The 13,434-nt window shown below is 40.7% G+C and overlaps 1 protein-coding gene across 4 annotated transcripts in view; it reads left to right on the plus strand.

Annotated features, from left to right (window-relative positions):
• Positions 1-13,434, plus strand: part of PRIM2 (DNA primase subunit 2) — a 219,443-nt gene that overhangs the window by 35,317 nt on the left and 170,692 nt on the right. For 3 of the 4 annotated variants that reach the window (XM_075923673.2, XM_075923676.2, XM_075923674.2), the window contains exon 7: positions 4,998-5,135. The exons of the other annotated variant lie outside the window; for it this stretch is intronic. In XM_075923673.2, the coding sequence (XP_075779788.1) occupies positions 4,998-5,135 (138 nt within the window). The remainder of the gene's footprint in view (positions 1-4,997; positions 5,136-13,434) is intronic. 4 annotated transcript variants of the gene reach the window in all.

Genomic DNA, 13,434 nt, shown 5'->3' on the forward strand with positions numbered 1-13,434 from the left:
CAGCAAGCTTCTGCATTAACTTTGTTCTGTTTGCATGTTCCTTCCATCTGCTTTCCCCGGGAAATGCATGAAAAGCAGTGAATCCTGTCCTTTATCCTACATTGTCCAGAATGGCTTTCTGCTTTGTGGTAGCACAGACAGATAGATAAATAAAAATGTGAGGAGACTAATTGAACATTAGCTTCTGAACGGTCAATGAATATGTTCTGAAAAGGCATTGCAGAATTAGAGTTCTTGTGGGGTGCGGTTGGATTTGACTGTTCTGGGACTGGTCAGAAACTAGAGTTTTGGCATTTCTAATATTTCATGCTTTAGCACTGGATGCAGTCAAAGGAAGAGCTCATGATTTTTACCCCAGGTCATACCTTTGGTGGTATTTTAGAACTTTCATACTAGAATTGTGCTTAGGGAAAAGGGAAAGGGTTTTGTAAAGATTTACGTAGCTTTTATTTTGTTCTGAAGCATCTGTATTTCCCTCATTTTGAGTCCATGGACTATGTGTGTAATTCTGGAATTCTGGAATTACCAACCTGAAGTAGTTCTTATCTACAGTAAACTCCTTCTGTAAGTGAGGGAGCACACAGATGTGTGTGTGACCAAAAAAAAAACCCAAACAAAACAAAACCATTTTTACATGCTTATGTATTGCTTGTTAGAAACTATTTTGTAACAATCCACGCAGTGAAAGAGGTAGCGAGCCCCTTGTCATTTGTATATGGAGTTATGAGGGGCTGTTTGTGTTCTTGGACATCTCTCGTGCTGGCTTTTTGTGTTGAAACTTTTCTGTTCACATAAGAGTTTTCAAAGCTTTCCAAGAATAATTGTTTGTTCTATTTGAAATAGGTGTTTGTAACATGTGGGAAAGTCATCTGAGCCTTTTTGGCTACAAGGGCACACTTGACTCCTATCTAGCTTCTCATCCCCTGTAATCTCCAGGGTTTTTTTTTTTCCTGCCGTACTGCTACTTAGCCAGTTAGTCCCCAGCCTATAGCAGTGTTTGGGATTCTTCCGTCCCAAGTATAGGATTCTGCACTTGTCTTTATTGAACCTCATCAGATTTCTTTTGGCTCAATCCTCAAATTTAACTAAGTCACTCTGGACTCAATCCTCAAATTTAACTAAGTCACCCTACCCTCCAACGTATCTACCTTTCTCTTAGCTCAGTGTCAGCTTTGACGCCAGGCACAGGCTGGGCCAGGTGAAGGGGTGCCAGTGGTTCCTATGCCTGCACTGACCTAGCAGGACCAGGTGCAGGAGGGAGAAGAGGTGGAGAACCTGCTGGGCTGGGCACTCCCTGGTAGTATCATTGTCCCCAGATGAGATGGTGGTGGGCATGTCCCTGTCCCACCCTTAATGGACTCTCATGCCCATTATGACCTTCTGCGGCAGGTGGCGCAGAACCTTTATCCTCCAGACCCAGAAGGTGGTGGAAGAAGTGGACTCCATTGTGGAGTGTCCTTTTGCATGAGGGTCCAGCAAAGTTCACCATTGCTAATATCAAGGCCATCCAGGCAATCACCAGGGTCTTGTGGCAGACACCAGCATCTATTGCATCAAAGGCCAAGGGTGTGGAAAGGTGTTACATTGTGCCACAGAGGAGCTGTGAAAACCTTTTCACCTTACCCCAGACAGGATCTCTGGTGATGGATGCAGTGAACCACAGGGAGCACCAGGGCAGCCAAAGCCAACCCCCAAAAACAAGGAGGCTAAAGCGCTAGACCTGTTCCAGAGCAAGGTGTAGTCCACAGCGGGCCTCCAGCTTAGTGTCTCAAATCAGCAGGCATTTCTTACACGATAAGATTTCAGCTCCTGGAATGTTCTTTAGAAGTTCTATGAGCTCCTACCCTCATAGGTGAGACAGGAATTTGTGGTGGTGATGGTGCAAGACAGCTGCTTCGTGTCAAAAATGGCTCTGCAGGTGGCACTGGATGCAGCAGACTTGGCAGCTCATGTGATAGCTACCGGGGTCAATTGAGCTCATGAGATGGCTATAATTTGAGGTGCAATTTGGTCCAGTAGGTGTCTCTCTTACCACCAGAAGTCCAACGCACCATCCAGGACTTGCCCTCTGATGGCTTAGGCCTTTTTGCAGAGAAACAGACTCCTATCTTCACAATTTGAAGGACTCCAGGGATTCCTTAAATCCCTGGGGATCCATATGCCTGCCCCATAGTGCAGACATTTTTAGGTCCTAGCAAGACCAGGTTTTCCCTGGCCCTCCCAAGCAAGACCACAGGTGCCATAGGAGTCGGCAAATGCAGGATGGTGATGACAGACAATACCACAGCAAATGTTTTATATCAGCAGATAGTCACTCCTTTCCCCTGCATCATCAGCCCTGTGGGACCTCTTCATTTCCCACAACATCAACCTGATGGCCTTGTTATACCAAATAAAAGCAAGCAGGATCTTATGAGGGGGATAAGGCAAAAAGCCACATTTATTGTAAAGATGATGATAAAATAAAGAAAAGATAGAAGCAAACAACATTGTTTAACTACTTAACCCTTATACATATAAACATTCATTCATCCAGGTTCTGTGTATTAGTTATAGTTATCATCCTGGAAGTTGCTTGTGACAGAATACTGGCCAGGTATTCTGTACACAAGTGATGGTAGTGGGGAGTGAAGTCCTAATCAGATGCGCATCTGAAGCTCCTGGTAGGCTGGCAGCAGAACCTTGGACTCTGATTCCATAGTTTTTTAGTCCAGTTCTTACAGGAATTTCTTCTTATGCCAATCTATGGAAATTGCTGCATCATGCTGATGTCTCCAGGGTGGCTGCCAGGTGCTCGTCAGTGATCTCATAGGGTGGACCTCCAGTACTTTGTTTTCTCCACTTGACATCTTTTGGTTGCACTGGGCACCTGATGCCTTCTTCAGCCCTTTGTTGCTGTATTCTCAGGCTGGCACCTCTCAGAACCATTCATTCATCGTCCAAGCACTCTCTCTCTCTTACATACATTCCCTAATTAATGTTTCCCATACAGTATTTTGTATAATAATAAAAGTTGTAGTTACAAAAGTTTCTGGGTGGTATTGCTTAAAACATTCTCTGAGTGCTGAGTAAAGTTACAATGTTTTAAAGAGAACAGGCGTCAATTATGTAACAATGCCCTTAGTCAATTACAGGGCTTGGCTCCCATAGCAGAGTTAGTGGCTTGACAATGCATTGTTACAATGTATCTCTGCACAAGCCTGAGCATGCCCTGGGACACGGGGGCGGGGGGGGGGGGGGCAGCTGTTTCTGGCTACATAGGATTATATTCTTAACAGTTCTAAGTTACATGACCTAATACATTATATTTTAAAGGGGCAATAATACTAATAAATCTAAACATTTAACAATGAATTAATAATAAATCTAAACACTTTTAAGTTGTGGGGAACGAATTATGGGGAGTCACTTCCATTTGGGGGAATCATTTTCAATACATTAATATGTTATCCCTACATACTCCCCCTTTTGACACTACGATATCTGGTATAATTGTAGTGTCACTTTCTATTCAACTTGTTTAAAAGAAAGTATCGTGAGGCAACATGTGTTTGTGATTGTAATGTAACAAATATTCTCTTTATCCAGGTTAGGTGACTTTGCCCAGAGCGAGAGAAAATAGTGATTTTATCCAAGGCAGCTTGGGCAACAGTCTGAAACCCAATTAACAGTGCATGAATGTATGTGCTCTATCCCACATAGTGTAGGCATCTTTGCATTTAGCCCTGAAAACAAAATTGGTGGTGTGCCTCAGTTTCCCTTTTTTACATCACACACCAATTTTGGAATTTCCCTTTCTCAGGTGAGAAGCTTCAACACTAATTACAAGTACTAACAGTAAAATACCAGTGTTACAAGGCTTTTGAACATACAATGTGTTCTTGGGTACATTTTTTAACCATTTTCAGGGTTTTGGTACAAAATCCTGCACATTGAACATTGTTACACTTTTAAGCCTCGTACCATCCTGGGGAGAAGAATGACCTTGAGGACCACTTCAGCCAGTCGTTTCAGTCCCGTGAGTGGTCCCTTCGAGCAGATGTTGCCCTCTTCATCTTTCAAGCATGTGGTTGTTCCCAGGTGTACCTGTTTGCGACCCATCTCAATAAGAAGTGGCAGTGATTTTGCTCCTTCCAAAGGCATGGCAGAGTGTCACTGTCAGATGCTTTCCACCTGATGTGGACTGAGCAGTTACTATATGCGTTCTGCCTGGTGCTGCTAATACCCAGGGTCCTCCTCAAAATTTCAGGACAAAGTAGCAGTAATCCTACTTGCTGCCTCAGCCATACTGGTTGGTGCATTGGTTCACCATGCTCCTGTCCCTGTCGATGACCAAGCCCATAATGGTCTGCCTGGTCCAGACCTGCTGACCCAAGAGTTTGGCACACTATGCCACCCAAACTTAAACTTGCTCTACTTTACAATATGGATGCTCCATGGTTGAACCACCTCGAGTTCTAGTGTTGGGACCCAGGCAGGGTCACTTGTTTAAGGCTCAGAAACTGTCCAGTTGCATGAGTATGGTACTACCTTTCCAATGCCAGGATTTTTGAGTCTGCTTGCCTAATGTAGTCTGTGCTTAACATTGTAGCATTAGCTAGCAGATCAAAGTTGGAGGCCCTCTTAGCATTGGGAAAGGGTAATGCATCAGAGGTTTGTGAATAGTTCTGAAATGATGGATCTTGCAGTTACAGGTTATTTTCACCTTGTGATTCCCGGTTGGCCATTGTCAGATGCACATACTCACTCTTGTCTTCCTAACCCATTCCTGTGGGCTAACTGAACTGCCCAGAACCAAATTTATTAGGATTTATTATTTTGAAAACTCTGTTCTCAGTTTGAGTCTTTAATACAAAGAGTTACATAGCATCCACACAAATCAAGATTAATCAAAGGGATTTGCTAAGGGGAAACAAATGATTGTTCGGCTTTTGAATAATGTGACACTTCAGCGCTATTCTACAGTTGGTTTCTTTCTTCTCCCATCTCAAATCCAGGTTCCTTTACCAGATGCTATGGATCTCTTTAGAGTAAGAAGAGTTTACCTTCTGAATGGCATTGCATATGTACCTCATACAGACATTATTGCAATTGTTTTAAATAACTACAGAATCAAATTGTCAAAGGCCCTTGCGGTAAGTACACACTTTCCTATCTGGCTTTGTACCTTTGAGAATATTGAGTCACAATATTGTGCAGCAGCTGGTCAGAGCATTTCAGTTAGTGAGTTCGGTCTTCAGAATTCCAGCTAAACTTTATTAAAAGACTCATGAAGATTAACTGAAGGAGTGTGAACACACTTGGAGTGAGGTTGAGATGGACATAGGAGACGGAAGTGTTGAGTCTCTGAGTTAGGCTAAAAGGGATTAAAAACAAAGGTGATGTCATGCTAGGAGTCTACTACAGGCCACCTACCCAGGTGGTAGAAGTGGATGAGGCTTATTTAAACAACTAACAAAATCATCCAAAGCCCAAGATTTGGTGGTGATGGGGGACTTCAACTATCCAGATATATGTTGGGAAAATAACACTGCGGGGCACAGACTATCCAATAAGTTCTTGGACTGCATTGAAGACAACTTTTTATTTCAGAAGGTTGAAAACGCTACTGGGGGGAAGCTGTTCTAGATTTGATCCTAACAAATAGGAAGGAACTGGTTGAGAATTTGAAAGTGGAAGGCAGCTTGGGTGAAAGCAATCATGAAATCATAGAGTTCACAATTCTAAGGAAGGGTAGAAGGGAGAACAGCAAGATAGAGACAATGGATTTCAGGAAAGCAGATTTTGGTAGCTCAGAGGGCTGATAGGAATCGAGACTCAGGGGGAAAAACAACTGAGGAGAGTTGACAGTTTTTCAAAGGGACATTAAGGGCCCAAAAGCAAGCTATTCCGATGTTTCGGAAAGATAGAAAATATGGCAAAAGACCGCCTTGGCTTAACCACAAGATCTTGCATGATCTAAAAATAAAAAAGGAGTCCTATAAAAATGGAAAGTAGGACAAATTACAAAGGATGAATATAGGCAAACAGCACAGGAATGCAGGGGCAAGATTAGAAAGGCAAAGGCACAGAATGAGCTCAAACTAGCTACCGGAATAAAGAGAAACAAGAAGACTTTTTATAAATACATTAGAAGCAAGAGGAAGACCAAGGAGAGGGTAGGCCCACTGGTCAGTGAGGGAGAAACAGTAACAGGAAACTTGGAAATGGCAGAGATGCTCAATGACTTCTTTGTTCGGTCTTCACTGAGAAGTCTGTAGGAATGCCTAACATAGTGAATGCTAGTGGGAAGGGGGTAATTTTAGAAGGTAAAATAAAAAAAGAACAAGATAAAAATCACCTAGAAAAGTTAGATGCCTGCATGTCACCAGGGCCTGATGAAATGCATCCCAGAATACTCAAGGAGCTGATAGAGGAGGTTTCTGAGCCTCTAGCTATCATCTTTGGAAAATCATGGGAGACAGGAGAGATTGCAGAAGACTGGAAAAGGAAAAATATAGTGTCCATCTATAAAAAGGAAAATAAGGAACAACCCAGGAAATAACAGACCAGTTAATTTAACTTCTGTGCCAGGGAAGATAATGGAGCAAGTAATTAAGGAAATCCTCTGTAAACACTTAGAAGGTGGCAAGGTGATAGGGAACAGCCAGCATGGATTTGTAAAGAACAAATCATGTCAAACCAATCTGATAGCTTTCTTTAATAGGATAATGAGTCTTGTGGATAAGGGAGAAGCGTGGATGTGGTATACTTAGACTTTAGTAAGGCATTTGATACGGTCTCACATGATATTTTTATCAATAAACTAGGTAAATACAACTTAGATGGGGCTACTATAAGGTGGGTGTATAACTGACTGGATAACCGTACTCTGAGTAGTTATTAATGGTTCACAATCCTGCTGGAAAGGCATAACAAATGGGCTTCCGCAGGGGTCTGTTTTGGGACTGGCTCCGTTCAATATCTTCATCAACGATTTAGATATTGGTATAGAAAGTACGCTTATTAAGTTTGCAGATGATACCAAGCTGGAAGGGATTGCGACTAATCTGGAGGATAGGGTTGTAATTCAAAATGATCTGGACAAATTGGAGAAATGGTCTGAGGTAAATAGGATGAAGTTTAATAAAGACAAATGCAAAGTGCTCCATTTAGGAAGGAACAATCAGTTGCACACATACAGAATGGGAAGCGACTATCTAGGAACGAGTACGGCAGAAAGGGATCTAGGGGTCATAGTGGACCACAAGCTGAGTATGAGTTAGCAGTGTGGTGCCGTTGCAAAGAAAGCAAACATTATTCTGGGATGCATTAACAGGCGTGTTGTGAGCAAGACACGAGAAGTCATTCTTCCTCTCTACTCTGCTCAGTTAGGCCTCAATTGGAGTATTGTGTTCAGTTCTGGGCACCGCATTTCAAGAAAAATGTGGAGAAATTTGAGAGGGACCAGAGAAGAGCAATGAGAATGATTAAAGATCTAGAGATCATGACCTATGAGGGAAGGCTGAAGGAATTGGGTTTGTTTAGCTTAGAAAAGAGAAGATTGAGGGGGGACATGATAGCAGTTTTCAGGTATCTATAAGGATGTCATAAGGAGGAGGGAGGAAACTTCTTCAACTTGGCCTCTGGGGATAGAACAAGAAGCAACTGCAGCAAGGGAAGTTCAGGTTGGACATTAGGAAAAAGTTCCTAACTGTCAGGGTAGTCAAACACTGGAATAAATTGCCTGTGGAGGTTGTGAAATCTCCATCTGTGGAGATATTTGAGTAGGTTAGATAAATGTCTATCAGGGATGGTCTAGACAGTATTTGGTCTTGCTGTAAGGGCAGGGGACTGGAGTTTATGACCTTTTGAGGTCCCTTCCAGTCCTAGTATTCTATGATAATTTTAAGTAGAGTTGGGACTTTCTGCCAGGGATATTGTTAAGGAAATATTTCTTTTTAGATTGTTTAAAGGCTCATTTGTGATAGACTCCCTATGTTTGTGTCTCAGTAACTATGTATAGCTATGGCTACGCTAGTGCCTAAGTTGACATAAATAATATTGCTCCAATAGAGAGCTCTCTGGTGCAACCATTCTATAAGTTATGTTTTTACACAACAGGTGGTCCTGCGCATGTCTCCCTCTTGAGGGGTTAGCAGTATTTTCTTATGTGGAAAGTAACATAACTGTTACTGAAGATGTTAACCCTGGACACAACTTTTTAAATTTTACTTTATTTTGCAGCATTTTTAGGTAGAGATAAGAAAGGGAATATGCAGAGAGATAGCTGATATTAAAGTTAAAGTAATACCAATTCCTAACGTGTACCATTATAACTCATTTGCAGACAAATGAGACAGAGGTCTCATGGATATAGTGGGGATTTAAATGAAATCTTAGACTTCCCCCTCCAATGTATCATTGACGCAGCAAACAAATGTTGCCCCCTTTGAAATGGCACCTCTTTTGTCTCCACTCAGTAATACCATTGCATAAAAAGCCCTAAAATCTATGCTTTGAGGTAGTGTGTGTTTCCATGATGTGCTGGGGAAGAGCCGGGAAAGAATAGAATCATAAGGTTAGATGCTTTTGACAAATCATTCTCTGGCCCATCAGCCTCTAGAGAAAGCAGTGTTACATTGCTTAATCCCTTCTCCTATTTAGAAGGTAGATCAGACCTTAAAATCTGGTGAGTGGTTGAATGTAGCTTAGGCTTTCTTTCTCTTGCCCTCTGACTGTGGGATGCATAAGTGTATGTGTGTGTGTACATATGTATAGCATTCCTCTGTCTTTTTGGTTTGAATTTGGCATTCTGATGTTGCTCAGTCCGTTCTATTTGAGGGTATGTCTACACTACCCTCCTAGTTCGAACTAGGAGGGTAATGTAGGCATACCGCACTTGCAAATGAAACCTGGGATTTGAATTCGTGAAATGAGGAAGCCTAGTTCGAACTACCTAGTTCGTGCCCCGTGTAGCCGCGCTGCACGGGGTTTGAACCAGCGGGGTTTTAAAAATGGCGGCTCCCCGCTTATGCAAATGAAGCCCGGGAAATTCAAATCCTGGGCTTCATTTGTAAGTGCGGTATGCCTACATTACCCCGCTAGTTCGAACTAGCGGGGTAGTGTAGACATACCCGGAGTGAGTAAGCAGAATAAAAGGTGAGAGTTGGAGAAAGAGTTTCAGAATCTTGTTTCTATTGAAACAGACAAATGGTAACTGTTCTCATTCTCAGTAACTTTCACTGCCATTATAAAGTGAACATAAGAACATAAGAACGGCCGTACTGGGTCAGACCAAAGGTCCATCTAGCCCAGTATCCTGTTTACCGACAGTGGCCAGCACCAGGTACCCCAGAGAGGGTTGACCGAAGACAATGATCAAGTGATTTGTCTCCTGCCATCCCTCTCCAGCCTCTGACAAACAGAGGCCAAGGACACCATTTTATCCCCTGGCTAATAGCCTTTTATGGACGTAACCTCCATGAATTTATCCAGCTTCTCTTTAAACTCTATTATAGTCCTAGCCTTCACCGCCTCCTCTGGCAAGGAGTTCCACAGGTTGACAACACGCTGTGTGAAGAAGAACTTCCTTTTATTAGTTTTAAACCTGCTACCCATTAATTTCATTTGGTGTCCTCTAGTTCTTCTATTATGGGAACTAATAAATAACTTTTCTTTATCAGCCCTCTCCACACCACTCATGATTTTATAGACCTCTATCATATCCCTCCTCAGTCTCCTCTTTTCTAAACTGAAAAGTCCCAGTCTCTTTAGCCTCTCCTCATATGGGACCCGTTCCAAACCCCTAATCATTTTAGTTGCCCTTTTCTGAACCCTTTCCAAGCCCAAAATATCTTTTTTGAGATGAGGAGACCACATCTGTACACAGTATTCAAGATGTGGGCGTACCATAGTTTTATACAGGGGCAGTAAGATGTTCTGGGTCTTATTTTCTATCCCTTTCTTAATAATTCCTAGCATCCTATTTGCCTTTTTGACTGCCGCTGCACACTGTGTGGAAGTTTTCAGAGAACTGTCCACGATAACTCCAAGATCTCTTTCCTGATTTGTCATAGCCAAATTAGCCCCCATCATACTGTACATATAGTTGGGGTTATTTTTCCCGATTTGCGTTACTTTACACTTATCCACATTAAATTTCATTTGCCATTTTGTTGCCCAATCATTCAGTTTGGTGAGATCTTCTTGGAGTCCCTCACAGTCTGCTTCTGTCTTGACTATCCTAAACAGTTTGGTATCATCCGCAAACTTTACTACGTCACTGCTTACCCCTTTCTCCAGATCGTTTATGAATAAGTTGAAAAGGATTGGTCCCAGGACTGAGCCTTGGGGTACACCACTAGTTACCCCTCTCCAATCTGAAAATTTACCATTTATTCCTACCCTTTGTTTCCTGTCTTTTAGCCAGTTCTCAATCCAAGAAAGGACCTTCCCTCTTGTCCCATGGCCATGTAATTTACACAAGAGCCTTTGGTGAGGGACCTTGTCAAAGGCTTTCTGAAAATCCAAGTATACTATATCTACTGGATCCCCCTTGTCCGCATGTTTGTTAACCCCTTCAAAGAACTCTAATAGATTAGTAAGACAGGATTTCCCTTTACAGAAACCATGTTGACTTTTGTCCAACAAATTATGTTCTTCTACATGCTTCACAATTTTATTCTTTACTATTGTTTCGACTAATTTGCCCGGTACTGAAGTTAGACTTACCAGTCTGTAATTGCCAGGATCGCCTCTAGAGCCCTTTTTAAATATTGGTGTCACGTTGGCTACCTTCCAGTCATTAGGTACGGAAGCCGATTTAAAGGATAGGGAAGTGAGATGAGCTCTTGTCCTTAATTGAGGCTTCAAAGCACTTCTGAAATTCAAATGAGTGGTAACGAGATCAAAATAAAAAACTGATTTACCTTAAATATATAAATTTGCCATCTTTCTGTTGTCAACCTTTTCTTTATCTTAGATTTTATTTACTTTCTTTCCCTCTATACTACTTAGGAGTCTTGGGAATGGAAGCCATTGAACATTGAACATAGTATTAAACTTTACTAAATATTTTAAACTACCCTCTCTATTTGTGTTTGTTCCACAGAGTGGGAAGACAGAGTTATGGTAATAAAAAATAACTAAAAGTGTAGAATTTAGGGATTGCTGCCATGGAGGGGACCAGGTTATATATAATGTAGGAAAAGAGAAATACTGATACAGTCTTACAGCTTTTTTATCTGAAGTAATTGGAATGTTAATCTCAGGTTAAAGCTGAGACCACAACATTTTGTTTTAAACTATTAAAGGCACACAATGAGATCACTGTGGAAGAAGCTGTTTGGCATGCTTTGTTTTGGTTATAGTAAATCAAGTTTGATCTGATACAATCTGCAGAAGAAGGTATTTGTATTTAATTAACATATAGTTAGATATTCTTATGCTAATGATGCCATTAATGCTGTACAGTATAATTGAAGCCAGAGGCATCCTTATTTTAGTCAATGAGTAACATTCTTGAAAGCTAAGAATCAGTCTAATTAAAACAGTTTGCTACAAGTGCAACAGTTAAGTGATAACCATTGAAATGTTTTCGCTTTTTCAAAGTCACTGCAGATTTTATATAATGTTGGTAATCAAAACGTATAACTATTGTGTGTGGTTTTTTTATTGGAAAATAATCTCACATTTTAATTGATACCATGTTGCTGTTTGTGATATCTTATTTGCTCTCTTCTATCAAACCATGAACTGTTTATTTTTTAATGTGGATTGAAAGCCTGTATACATGTTAAAGTTATTAAAGGGCACTAATTTCATACTTAGTGTGAATTCTGGAGTCCTCTTTCAAAGCATACTATGTTTTAAAGCAAATTGAGTCAGTGCAAATGATTATTAGTTTGTATGCAGTGCTAAAGCGTGCTACTTTGGCGGCAGTCCTACTGCTTTCCTATACTGCTTTGTGGACATCTGTGACATACCCGTCTGTTTACCTGTGTGCCCTTCACTGCTCTAGGGCCAAATAGATTTGAAGCATCTGTCTGAAGCATGTTGAATGGCTTGTTGAATAATAATGCAGTAATGTTGATGTATTTGAATCTAGGTGCCAATGAGCAAATTCTGGCCCTTCATCAGTTTTTAAACATGAGGATCAGATGGGGAATATGGGATGAATGGAGTGGAATTATGGGATTTTAGGGACTTAACCATCAAGTCCCCAAGTTACGGTGGTTTCCACCTGGCTGTTGCTATGAATCCCTAAAATGTTTAGCATAAACATCCCAGAGTGCACATAACTCAGCAACAAAGCAAAGGCCCGTGGGATATCCACCCATATGCTTTTTTCTTAGAGTACACCTGACCCCTGTTATGTGTACACAATAATGTAAATACTAAGAGGGTGCAGTAGCTCTGTCTTTGTGTTAGTGCAGATTACATATTGTAGAAAATCTAATGTGCACCAACTCAGAGTAGACAAGCTCTAAGGCAATTTGTGTGACTATTTGGTGAAGGTCAAACTACTACTAAAAGACGGATCTTCTGGTGGTTCTTGCAGAGTCAGTTGAATTCTTTCTTGCTGTACTCTAAAACCAAATTTCATTGCATTTAAATAGATTTCATTTTGTAGTTATTTCAATCTGATCAGAATTGGCAACATGAAAAAAATGGAGATGCACCTTAACTGTTAAATTGAAAACACTTGTTATTTATTTAAGCTCTAGACCCTCCAGTAAGGTTAAATAAGGTTTGAATGTTTAGCATAGGATCATAGTGGGATTAACTCTTAAATGTTGTAATTTTAGTTTTAATATTACATTTATAACTGATGGCATAATTCATTGTATTATTTGAAATAATGTGAAACACAAAGCTGAAAATGAAGACAGGTGTGATAGATTTGAAATATTAAATTGTTGGCTTTATAAGGAAAAAAATTCCATTTCTGTTGGGCGAAAGCTCCTTTTTGAAAGTTTAAAGTGTCCATTTCACATGCTCTTGAGCTAAAGCTTGAGTTGAAAACTTAGATACAGGTTTAAAACAGTGTTAAATATTTTCAGAATTAAATTTTAGAGCTTCAAAATTTACTTTTTATGTATTTGTATACAATATTTCTACCATTTGGCACTTGGTTTCAGGCTAGTACTGTATTAAGGAGACCATATGATATAACATAGTTATTGGATGTAGTGTCTGACCTTAAACTAGACAGTGATATCCAAGACCAGGTAGCTTCTATGCTCAGCCTCTGGGTATGTTTCCATCTCAGATATGTGCAAAGAAGGTTTGATGGACCTCACTTCATACCTTTACAAAGTGTTGTTTACATATCACCTCTGGTGAAGAATCCTGCTTCAGAGTTCCAATTCTCCAGAAGTTTTTTCTGATGTTGAAAAGCCCATGCCCTGCAACTTGGTTTCTTTCAGGATGCTGTGTATTTGAGTTTAAAAT

The sequence above is a fragment of the Pelodiscus sinensis genome, chromosome 3, assembly GCF_052426305.1.
Source record: "Pelodiscus sinensis isolate ZL-2025 chromosome 3, ASM5242630v1, whole genome shotgun sequence".
NCBI lineage: Eukaryota > Metazoa > Chordata > Testudines > Trionychidae > Pelodiscus > Pelodiscus sinensis.